We start from the raw sequence: 13,249 nt of genomic DNA on the forward strand, positions 1-13,249 counted from the left end.
GTCTGTTGGTGTCTCCGGCTCCAATGCTGCTCCCCCAGTAGACTACAGAAGTACAGTGCACTGGCCACAACAGACTGTAGAACATCTCCAGCATCCTGCTGCACATGTTGAAGGATCGAAGTTTCCTCAAGAAAAAGAGTCGACTCCTCCCCTTCTTGTACAGCGTTGATGTTGTTCTTCCAGTTCAGTCTGCGGTCGATGGAGACACCCAGGTACTTGTACTCCTCCACCATGTCCACATCCTCTCCTAGAACTCTCAGCGGTTGTGGAGTCGTCGTCTTCCTCCTGAAGTCGACCACCATCTCTCTGGTCTTGGTCACGTTCAGACGCAGGTGATTTCTACCGGCCCACTCCACAAAGTCCTCCACTACTGTACTCCTCCCGTCCGTCCCTTATACACCCGACCACTGCAGAGTCATCAGAGAACTTCTGCAGATGGCATGTGTTGAGAAAATTATTTTATATACAGCTTAAGTAGCAACTAGCTTATATATAGTTTAATTAATCACTAGCATATTTGTAGTTTTAATAACCATTAGCTTATGCAGCTCTATTAACCACTTATACAGTGCTCACAACACAGCAGGGCCAGAGAGAAGCAGGAGGAAGGTTACTGATTTTAACTGCATCACAAGTAACAGGACGCCATCTTTAGAGAAGATAAGGAAGACACAATGGACAGTCAGATTCAAGCGAGGGACAACGCCCCAGCTGAGCCCGGCTTCTTCACACACTCTTTCTTAGGTCCTCTCGCATGCATCATCTCACTCACACTGATGGAAACCAACGCCTACTGGGAGGGGCCAAGGTGGATGGACATTCACGGCTTCCACCCAGGTGCCATAACGTACAAACGTGCCACGCCTGCATCTTTGACTTTGACCAATGTGTATCAAGGGGTGGACCCCCTATATTAAGGTTCACGCTGATGTGTTCAAGCGTGTCTCATGGTGAATCTCTGCGAAGTGAAACCATTAGCACCCAAGCTTGTTTGATGGCTGGGCTGAATAACTCTGTTGATAAATAAATCTATTGCTTTGATACAACTATACGCCTCTGAGAGCTTTCTGTTTCATTCTTAAACCTGCTCTAAGTGTGAAAGACAGCTACACATTTTTTTCACAACAATTTGGTGACCCCGACGTGATATCATACGATACAGAGCTTCGGGTTGGAATGATAACAGGCCTCTCCTTGTGATTCCAGATAACGGTGCATCTCTCCCTTTGAGGCTGGGAACCGATAATTGCCATCGGAGCGAGCTTGCAGTTTCGGGGAGTCTGAGTCGTACCGGTACATCTAACAGGTGAGCAGAAGCCTATTTAACTGAATTCTGCAACATTGTATTCATAGACATATTCCAAATTTGCTCAGACTATCCGAACTGTAAGTATTGCGTAGTCATAAAAGTATTGTAAAGAGTAATCACACAGCAGCAGGGTTGTTCAGCCCAGCATTTGGGGTTTTTGTACATATGCGTGAATGAGTCCAGCAGAAGACGTTAGATAAAAGGCGAAAAGATTGCGCACCTGTGGCTGCTGCTAGATGTGTAGTAATGTGAGCCGTGTCACGCGCCTTTTCTGTCGCTGTCACGCGCCTCGCATGAAGCGCTCAAATTCCTGCCACAAATAAAGCGTAATCTTTAACGTAATTATAAGACGTCTTGGACTACGAAGAAATTGTATAACATGACGGGGATATATGTATATGTCATTGATGTCATTGATAAACTGTATTGAGAAAACTGACTGCGGAATTCCCGTATTAAGAGCATCGAGTCTTCGGATATTAATTCGTGTGTAGCGATCCAGTGGAAAATAATGTTACTCTGCTTAGAGTTTCCTTGACGAAGTTTCTGGACGAGAGCACAGAATTTAATTATATCGGTGTGTTGTTAATAACGGACGAGATTAATGAAAGTGGCCAGAACGTGTACAGGTCCAGAGAAGAGACCTAGGATAAAAAGCAGTTAAATTGTGTTGTTGACGTGCTGCCCTGATGGTGTAGTGGTTAATATAACGGTCTTCCACGCGGTAGCTCGGGGATCGGATCCCGGCTGTAACATTGTTTTTGACAATAAGCAGCGGCCGTTGTGATGTATTAAAGAGCAGAGCTCTTTGATTTGTGTGCAGGATAGGAAAAAATTGGTTATAATCTGACTGTTTGTTTGCTGAAAAAGCAGTTGTCATTTGTATCGTGATCGAGAGATCATCGATACGCCAGTCTGTTTGCTGAGTTTCAATATATAGAAATTGTTGTTGAAGATACGCTGATGTAAAATAGTGTGTCTAAAAAAGAGCATTGTCCACGTCCTCGTGGATGGCAGTGTATGTTTTAATTTGTGTATTAATTGTCTTCAGAGACAGCCGTGTATGTTCTAATTTGTGTTCATTGTTTCACTGCATTTGTAAAGATATTAATTTCCTTCTAGACCGTATTTGTGAATTGTGCGCATTTCAGATTTGATTTTAATTTGTGTTTATCATTTGACTGTGTTTGTTTGCTGAGAAGCAGTTTGTCATTTGTGCGGTGGCCAAGAGGTCAGTTAGCACAGCAGTCGGTTTGCTGAGTTTGGAGAAAGTGATTATTTGGTATGAATGAGAGTTGATGTTTGAAGCGTACATATGAGAGAGAGACAGCTGAGAGCTGAAAGCTGAAGCTGAGTTGATGTGTGGCAACAAGTTCGTGTGTGATTTCAAAGTTGACGGTCAGTTGAGCAGAAAAACACGCATTAGACACAGACGTTGCACTCACACACAAACATAAAACATTAGAATAGACTGAGAGACAGCTGAGGGTTAATATAAGTGTCAGTTTTACTGGCGTAGTTAAAAAACTACTGATTTATTGGAAAATTGTGTTCCCTAGGGACCGTTAGCAAAGTTTAATGCGGAAACACAGCATGCATTCATTCAGCCAGACAGACTGTGAGAATATTAAGGAGTGTAAGCATTCCTGATAACAAAACAGTTGCAGCCGTAGGGAGTGTATCGGCTCCAAGGACAGAGAGCTGAAGAAAACTAAAAAGGGGGGGTGTGGGCATATAGTTGCCATACTAATCTGAGAAATTCGAAACCACGTAACACACACACACCAGCACCTATCTAATTCAACTGCCCCTCTTCCCTCTCCATCCCCGCATCAGACACACACACCCGTACTAGACAAAGCACCCCCACTAACTTCTGATTCAGATGATAGATTGATTGAGTAATTAAAAACATAGACGTTCACACCTAGCAGGGGTAAAAAGGGGGAGTTGTAAATAAAATATATTCATACACTGTTAAATAATATGCGTTATACTTGTAAAGCTATATTGCGGAGTTGTGAGGTCACTGTATGTAGGTCAAAAACGCCGAAAGGAGCATTCCGTCATCCTTTCGTACGACAGGAACAGATAACAGTGACCCTGGAATGTAACGCTTGCTTGAACCATCAGATTAGGGCATAAAACTGCCATCTTAGAGTGGGAGAAGAGTTTCTTTTTTATCTATTCACACAGAGACCTCGAAATGAGTTTAGAACTGTACTGATTTCGAAGGACATTTGACATGAGTTTTGGCTCTTTCTGTGGCCACTTCAGGAACTGCAACAGGAACAGTGAACAGGAGCTTTGGCTCCATCTGGTGGACATTTGAGAATACTGAATTCAGACTTTTATTGCATATTTGCAGAGGAAGACGTCATGGCTGGCAAAGAACACACTTATGATAAATACAGAGCAGCTGTGGAAAGAACAGATGTGGAGCTCGAAGCACTACAAGTGTCACTAATGAGACAGCTGGCAAAGCTTGACGTGGCTCAAAAGACTGCTAAAGACAAAAAGAAACAGCACGGAGGAACTTTCTACTGCTACAACTGTGGAAAACCAGGTCACTACGCACGAGACTGCCGCACGCGTGGTCAGCAACAACAACAAGGCTCACCACGTGGAAGAAGAGGAAATTATCAGAGAGGGACAGGCAATCAGCATCCAAGAAGCCAGAATCAAGCTGAACAGCAATATCTTTCACATACCTGGCAACAACAGAGACACTGCTGCAACTATTAGCCACAATACCTGCGTCATATCCAGTTCCAGACCCACATATTGCCTTAACAAATCACAACCCACAGCCCACAGCCCACAGACAAAGCATCCTCCATCATGAAACACCTCAGCCCCTTTAGTTTGAACACAAGAAACAGAAGATGTGTTCACCATTCTCACGCAGACTCTGTCACATGCATCGGCACTTCAAGAATTGACTATTCATTCCCTTTCCACCTAGATGTTTCTGAACAAAAAAGAGGGATGTTAATGCAGTTTTGTATCAGAAAAAAGGGGGAGAAAGAGAAAGAGACTCATCAAAGAATCCTCCTAAGAAAAATTCACATTCGGAGCTGCAAGAAAAGAAAGAGACTCATCAAAGAATCCTCCTAAGAAAAATTCACGTTCGGAGCTGCAAGAAAATCGGAAAATTCAAAAAGAATGCACAAGAGCACATATTGTCTATGAAACAGGAAGAATGTTGCTACAAAGGAGATGAAGGAAACACAGCATCCTATGCTGTGGTGAGACAATTCGAAGATATGGAACACTCAATAGTAGCATCAGGTATCCTACCTCAACCAGCATCAGCGCAACTGGCAGAAGTCGAAGCGCTCATACAAGCCTTGAAAATAGCAGAAGGAAAATCAGTAAACATCTTCACAAATTCGGCATACGCACATGGAGCAGCTCACGTTGATGGGCCCATGTGGCGAAGAAGAGGATACACGACATCAATGGACGCACCCATCAAACACAAGCAAGAAATCATGGCACTGGTGGAAGCTATGAAGCTACCAAAAAGAGTGGCAATCATGAAATGCAAAGGACATGATGGTAAAGCAAGGACCAGGATAGCTGCGGGAAACGACATGGCAGATGAAGCTGCTAAAGAAGTAGGAGGATACAGACCAAAACAGGTGATTCTGAAAATAGCCATACAAGAACCAGAAATCACTGAAGAAACACTGATTGAGATACAGAAGAAGGCTGGACCATACGAATGGTCTGAATGGCAAAGGAAAGGAGCAACAAAAGGAGAAAGTGGACTTTGGAGATCCCATGATGGCAGAGTGGTAGCACCAGCAGAATTGTGTGTCTCACTGATATCAGAGGCACGCATGAAGGAAAGAAAGGAACACCCTCTTCTGCGACGAATGCACCACCTGTGGGGATCACAATGTGAAGAAACCGTACAAAACACCTATGGGCTCTTATCCTGTACCATCAGCCTGCTTCCAAGACATCAGCATAGACTTTACTGACATGGGACATGATAACAGAGTACAAGGAAAAAGGTACATCTTGGTAATGGTTGACAGATTCTCAAAGTGGGTGGAGGCAATCCCAACTAAAAAAGAAGATGCACAGACAGTAATAAAGTGGCTGCAAACAGAACTGATACCTCGCTATGGTGTTCCTAGATGCATAAGGTCCGATAATGGTTCACATTTCAGTAATAAGCATTTGCAGGAAGTGGAAGCCAGACTAGGAATCAGACATAGATATGGATCAGTGTATCATCCACAGTCACAAGGACTGGTAGAGAGGGCAAACCAGACGCTAAAATCAAAAATAGCAAAAACATGTGTAGCATCAAAGCTGACATGGGTTGAAATTTTACCACTAGCTCTAATGGCAATGAGGAGCGCACAAGGAAATAAGACGCATCTTTCACCACATGAGTTAATGACAAGGAGGCAAATGCCTGGTCCTCCAAGAGACGGTAGTCATATACATAGATGTGCAGCAAGTTGAAATGAAGGCATATGTGACTGCATTAATCATTCTCACGGAGGCTCTCTCCAAACAGGTCCAGCGAACCAGTGCAGCTGACCAGGAAAAGGTAAAAAATCTCATCCGAGAGGGTGACTGGGTCAGGGTCAAAGTTCATAAGAGAAAGTGGACTGACCCCAGGTGGACAGGGCCGTACGAAGTGAAGGAGGTTACTTCACACTCGGTCCAAGTCATAGGTAAAGCAGGAGCACCTTGGCACCACCTGTCACACTGTGCCCCAGCACCTGAGCCGTCCAGACCTCTAGCAGAGGTCCGAGGTAATCTGACGCAAAATGCATAATTTGTTTTGTAATTTGTAATTTGACTTTTCAGCAACCACCAACAGGTGATCCAATTAGCTACAGGACATGGAAACGACAATGTTTGGTTAAATTGAATTGTTGATAATGCTATAAAAAACAAAATGAGTGGCTGTATAGCTTGTGCTGCAGCTAGACCAGCTAGGTTCACCGAACCAGCACCACTATATCCTGAATCTGACCCAACAGGATACGCGTGCATGACAAATATGACTAAAATGGCTACTCCATCAAATTGCACGACTCTGGCATCCATATTTAAAGTACAAAACCTGACCCAACGCAGACGCAGACATATCTTAGCAAAAAGAGCAGCTGGAACTGAGTTCAGTCTGGACAAAGGTCCAACCTACATAGATGCAATCGGAGTGCCCAGAGGAGTGCCTAATGAATACAAATTGGTAGACCAAATTGCAGCAGGTTTTGAGAGTATCGCAAGTATTATTCCATGGATAACTGTGAATAAAAATGTTGATCGTATCAATTATGTGCATTACAATGTTCTTCGTTTGGCTAATCATACTAGGGATGCAATAGAGGGTCTGGCTGAGCAGCTGGCCCCAACTTCTTTGATTTCTATGCAAAACAAAATGGCTTTGGAGCTTTTGCTCAATGTTTGGAGACCTGTGTTGCACTATCATCCCCAACAACACTGCGCCGGACGGTTCAGTCACAAAAGCACTGAATAGTCTGAGGGCACTGTCAAACGAAATGCAGGAAGCATCAGGTGTGAACAATCCATTTGGAGATTGGATGGAAAACATGTTTGCAAAATGGAAACACCTGATCTTGTCAATAGCAGTGTCAGTGGGAGTGTTCATTGCAATACTGGTGTCATGTGGATGTTGTATAATACCCTGTATTCGTTCTTTGGTTGCCCGTCTTATCACCACTGCCCTCTCCAAGGAACCATCACCACCCCCTCCTTATGGAGCTCACCCAGTATGGGAAGAGCAGAACAGCCTGGTAGGGTCAGGAGAGGCAGAGGCAGACACCAGCGTGTGAACAGGGCAGGAAGGTAAAGAAAGTGACGTCCTTCAGACGTCAAGAGAGGGATTTGTTGAGAAAATTATTTTATATACAGCTTAAGTAGCAACTAGCTTATATATAGTTTAATTAATCACTAGCATATTTGTAGTTTTAATAACCATTAGCTTATGCAGCTCTATTAACCACTTATACAGTGCTCACAACACAGCAGGGCCAGAGAGAAGCAGGAGGAAGGTTACTGATTTTAACTGCGTCACAAGTAACAGGACGCCATCTTTAGAGAAGATAAGGAAGACACAATGGACAGTCAGATTCAAGCGAGGGACAACGCCCCAGCTGAGCCCGGCTTCTTCACACACTCTTTCTTAGGTCCTCTCGCATGCATCATCTCACTCACACTGATGGAAACCAACGCCTACTGGGAGGGGCCAAGGTGGATGGACATTCACGGCTTCCACCCAGGTGCCATAACGTACAAACGTGCCACGCCTGCATCTTTGACTTTGACCAATGTGTATCAAGGGGTGGACCCCCTATATTAAGGTTCACGCTGATGTGTTCAAGCGTGTCTCATGGTGAATCTCTGCGAAGTGAAACCATTAGCACCCAAGCTTGTTTGATGGCTGGGCTGAATAACTCTGTTGATAAATAAATCTATTGCTTTGATACAACTATACGCCTCTGAGAGCTTTCTGTTTCATTCTTAAACCTGCTCTAAGTGTGAAAGACAGCTACACATTTTTTTCACAACACATGACACAGAGTTGTACTGGACGTCAGTGGTGTACAAGGTGAACAGGAAGGGAGACAGAACAGTTCCCTGTGGGGCTCCAGTATCACTGACCACCGTATCAGACAGCACACGGCCCAGTCGAATATACTTTCAGGATTTTAAATGTGTGTGACATGTTTGATTGTGTTTTGAGCATTTTTAGACCCTCAAAACACCTTCATTTTTCATGGCGAAGACTGCCACGGCAAGTCTTTCACGAAACAACAAGATTTAGATTGTGCTGACCAAATTTGAAGTTAATTCGATTATTTCTAGGAGTTCGTTAAAGTACAGCGCCTGGAAATGGAAAAAATTACACTAGAAATTCATACAAAATTCTAAATGGCTGACTTCCGGTTGGGTCTAGAGCATGGCCCCAATAGACTTTTATTTAAGTCCACATGTGGTACATGTGACTGCCACATTTGTAAATCTACATGAAACGTACTGTGAGGGCTGCTTCGTCGAAAGTTTGTAGGGGGCGCTATCGAGCCGACTTGCCATTCTTGAAGCATTAAAACCAAAATATGTAACTACATTTTCGGCTTTAAATGTGTGTGCCATGTTTGCTTATGTTTCGAGCATTTTTAGCCCCTCAAAAGCACCTTCAGTTTTCACGGCGAAGAATGCATCGCCACGGCAACGGCCTTTCACGAAACAACTAACTTTGAGTTTTTTTAAGTCTCTATGGGATACATGTTCTTAGAGAGTTTCATACATGTATCTCAAACTTTGATCCTGTGACACGCAGACACAATCTACTGACATTGTGCCATTTGTGACGGATGCAGACATTTTTGACTGTATTCTATCCAAATTTGAGGTTTTTGTTTTGCATATAGTTTTTTCTAACTTTTGCAAGGATTTTATCCTTCAAAACCTTCACCTGGCTCTGGATCGGCCCAATATTGTATTCCAATTACAAAAGATGGGTTTCCACCAGTAGAGGGCAGTAGAGGGCTATGCATATTTGTAACACGATATGTAGAATTCAAATACTTTGCTCTAAAATGTTAAGAGCAATCCTTAATCCTTGTATTTTTTGATAGTTGTTTACCTGAATTGCTTTGGGGGTTTAGTTACTCTGTTGTTAGCTTGAATAGCAAATAAAGTTACTGTAATGTGGGGCTCAGATGCTGATTAGTGTTTGCATACCTGGTTCTCTTTCCAGTATGATTTACATTTTGATGAGATAGCAACTAACTCTGCCTTGCAAGTGCAGTGGTAGAGCAGGGTCGTCATTCAATGTGTGAATAAAACAAAACAAACAAATGAATGAAAATGTAAAAAAAAAAAAATGAATTAATTACATTGAGAACACAAATGATATCTTGTTCGCACACATTATTAATTTTATTATGTGCATAACTTTTTAAAGTACAATCATCATTGTTAAAGAAGCCCAGTCGTGTGGCTGTAAGCTCCTGAGGTGCTGCTCCCTCCGGACTCGCCCACTGCAGGCTAAACTACCTGTGAGGTGTGGTGCATTCGACACATCACAGAGACCTTTGTATGATGATCTGTAGCTCATTTATTCTCGTCGTGGAAACAATTTACACGAAAGCCACTCTTTTCCACAATGCAGTAAATGTGTAGCGTATGCGGTCAAAACCGTTTGCCCTTCACCTGACAACACCTGACAAACACCTGACAAACACAGCGATTTAGGGACTTATATACCTGAGCCCAGGACAGGAAATACAGCGCCACCCAATGTACAAACAAAGAAATACAGTGGTATTTATAATCTCATATTTGGCTCTAACAATCATTATTATCACCGTCACTGAGAGAGAGAGCGAGAGAGAGAGAGAGAGAGAGAGAGAGAGAGAGAGAGAGAGAGAGAGAGATGAGAGAGAGAGATGAGAGAGAGAGAGAGAGAGATGAGAGAGAGAGAGAGAGAGAGAGAGAGAGAGAGAGAGAGAGAGAGGAGGCAGGCAGTGAGTGTCTGTTCTCGGATTGTTCAGCAGCTCTCTGCTTCTTTCTGTGAGTATAACCTTCGATTAACTCCCAGTCAGTTCAGTTTTGGTTCTTTGGATGATTATGTTAATCCATCAGAACTCATATTAGATTATTGTATTATTGTACTGTGTTAGAAGTATGTGTTGGCTGATAAGTAGAAGAAATGTTGGAGGTAATTTAGAAACTGCGTTGCCATTACCTAGTTTGCCCACCAGAGAGCACTGACTTTGGTGGATATTATGGCCTAAAAATAAAATTGTGATATTGCAAGATATTTTTACAATACGAAAATAATATGAATATGAAAACATCTTTAAAAGTTTGGTTTTTAACTGGTGTGTTCAGATGTATAAAGCCAGCTTATGTCTGGTAGAATCCCAGAGTGTTCCCGGGGAGCAGGTAGTGTCAGAGTTAAAAGAAAACTCACTGATCATTGATAGAAACAGACAAGCTGGATGTTAGGATATTAGTTCGTTAGTTCAGTCCACCTTAATAGAACTGGTGATTCTGGTGGTCAGACTAACTTCATCCTGGTTTTTGACTGCTTGCACGGTAAAATATCCATCATTCCCTCCTAAATATGAGCGATAAGCCATGTTTGTGAATGTGCAAGGTGACTCAGATTCTTATGCATCTCATGGTCACTTTTGTTACTTGATGCCTTTGTTGTGATGTAATGTAGCCTCTGCTCTTTTAACTCTCAGGTTAAAGGTTAGGTTCATACTTTTTTCAAATCTGTCTCAAAACAATACTGACACACACATATGTACATTTAAATAGTTTTTGGTCACTGTAAATGTGTATCCTGTTCGTACTGACCACAGAGAGATTCCTTCTTGTTGCAATTTCAATAAAACTGATGGGGGACAAAATCCACAGTCCTGATTTTGTGTAAAATTCCACGAGTTAGAGAAATCAATTGGATATCTTCCAATGTCTTTTTAATACAAAATTCCATTTTTATTATACTATCATGGGGAATTGTTTGCTCATGTTGCCAGACCACTGTCAATCAAATGTAATCAAACCACAGCAAACAGCTAGTAAACATGGATGTAAATACTGCACATTTTAAAATATGTTTTTAAATGTTTGGATACGCATATTGTGTTTCAGTGACAATTGCAGCATGTAAACATAACAATTATTCGTTTACAAGAAAACCCAGCCTGGTAAAATTGCCTGTGAATGGTTGTCTGTCTTTATGTGTCAGCCCTGCGATAGCCTGTCCAGGGTGTACCCTGGACAGGACATCCCACAGGACATCCCAATGTCAGCTGGGATCGTCTCCAGCCCCCCTGAACAGGATAAGCGGTTTAAGATAATGGCTGGATGGAAAATGATGAATGAAAGAGGAAAGTTTATGAAAAATATAAAATGTGCTAATTAGTAATGTTGGAAGAAACTGAAATAGAAATATAGATAAAACAAAACATGAATACAAATATAATTGGAGCGGTGTTAAGATATCAATGGAAAAATATCATTGAGCATGACACTTTATCCCTGACTATATGGATAGTAGTCCACTGCTCTGGAAAAAACCTTTTGCCAAAGCTTTCGAACATCTCACAGCCTTCACCCCCTTCAGGTAACTTAATTCTCTCATTTTAAAAACCAAATACAGCTGATAGAGATAGAAAGATAACAGTGGAACTAACTATTAAACAGGAGAGCTTTATTGTCCAATCAGAGCTGGATATTTGACTTCAATCTCATCTCTGTAAATAAAACAAAACATGACCAGAAACACACAGAGACATTCATCAGTAGCATTAAACATGTCACCACCCAGTTTACACCTCAGTAATCTTTCCGTCCTCTTTGTCCTCCTCTCCCTCTGACAGACATGTTTGTTTTTCCTGCAGGCACTGGCCTTCTCTTCTTCGATTCGTCTTGCCTACATCCTCCAGCCGCCGACGTCAGTGAAATGTTTCAATCCCGTCTGATATTTAGGGTAATCTGATTATGAAAATTTCCTTTGAGACTCTTCTTCATCAATGACGGTCAAGATGGAGACTCCTTTCTACCACGACGACTCCCCAACCATCCCTGGCTTCAGCCAGACCACAGAATATGACTGTTACCCCGGAAACAAGATACTGATGAGTAAGAAGGCCATGTCAATGGTGGGCAGTCATCCTTTCCCCAGCGGTGGAGCAGCAGGAGGGAGAGTTGGGAACCACCACAATGTGGGGCTCACCGGCAATATCTCTTTAATGACATCAGTGGTGCCCTCAGCGGACATGAACTTGCTAAAGCTGGCGTCCCCCGACCTGGAGCACCTAATCATCCAGTCCAACCAGGGATTGGTCACAACCAGCCCTGTGTCAAACTGTAGCAATCCCTTCATCTACCGCAACCAGGTCACCAACGAGCAAGAAGGATTTGCTGATGGCTTTGTCAAAGCACTCGCCGACCTTCACAAGCAGAACAAGCTTGTGGGAGGCGGCCACATGTCACCATCCTCGCCCTCCACCGTGTCCCTGCAGGCATCCTACCAGAGGAACCTGATGTCCGGAGGAGACATGCCCATCTACACTACTCTTAGCAGCTACAATCCGAGCCATATGCCGTACCCTGGAGGGCAGATGGCATACGGTAGTGGCTCAGGCCAAGGCGGCAGTGGAGCCCCTCAACCCCACACCCGAGGCCTCGACGCCCCTCAGACCGTCCCTGAGGTGCCTCATCTGCCGGTCGACCCCATGTCCCCACCCTCCCTCTCCCTGATTGACCTGGAGACACAGGAGCGAATCAACGCAGAACGCAAGAAGCTCCGCAACCGTATTGCCGCATCCAAGTGCCGTAAACGAAAGCTGGAGCGTATCTTGCGGCTGGAGGAGAAGGTGAAGGTTCTGAAGAACCAGAACTTGGACTTGTCCTCTACCGCCATCATGCTACGGGAGCAGGTCACGCAGCTCAAACAGAAGGTCATGAGTCACGTCACCAATGGCTGCCAGATAGCTGTTGCCACAGCCAAGTCCAGAGAACGAGGCACCGGCAGTGAGGACTCAGGCTGCTGAGGAGGCGGGACACCAGTAGAACATGTAAAAAAATACGTGGAGAGGCTGAGGGTTTACTTGGACCATTTTGCCATTTTGCTCGCACTCTCAGTCAGAGTGAGCAGAGAGCAGGTCAGGACAGATGGATATTTAACAGGGTTTATGTTGCCCCGTAAACCACAGTCAATCATCCAGCCGGAGGGGGTGGAGCTCAGAATAGAGAGAGGAGAATGAAGGAGGGACAAATCCCTGAGATGGGCAATGTTACAATTTTGACAATTTAAATTTGGACATTGAATTTTTTAAGAAGAGATTGTGACAAAATGATCTTGAAGAAGTTGTTAAAAGATACAACACATTTTCTTTGACAGGTGAATTGAATTTACTGACAGAT

General features: G+C 43.4%; 1 protein-coding gene across 1 annotated transcript; it reads left to right on the forward strand.

Moving 5' to 3' along the window:
• Nucleotides 1–11,853: 11,853 nt before the first annotated feature.
• On the forward strand, nucleotides 11,854–12,876 carry june (JunE proto-oncogene, AP-1 transcription factor subunit; the record flags this gene model as incomplete). The annotated part of the gene is made up of 1 exon (XM_079289136.1): nucleotides 11,854–12,876. One exon carries the CDS (start codon nucleotides 11,854–11,856, stop codon nucleotides 12,874–12,876), a length of 1,023 nt encoding a protein of 340 aa, XP_079145262.1.
• Between the last annotated feature and the right edge of the window lie 373 nt (nucleotides 12,877–13,249).

Source organism: Melanostigma gelatinosum (genome assembly GCF_949748355.1).
Source record: "Melanostigma gelatinosum genome assembly, chromosome: 18".
NCBI classification, from domain to species: Eukaryota; Metazoa; Chordata; class Actinopteri; order Perciformes; family Zoarcidae; genus Melanostigma; species Melanostigma gelatinosum.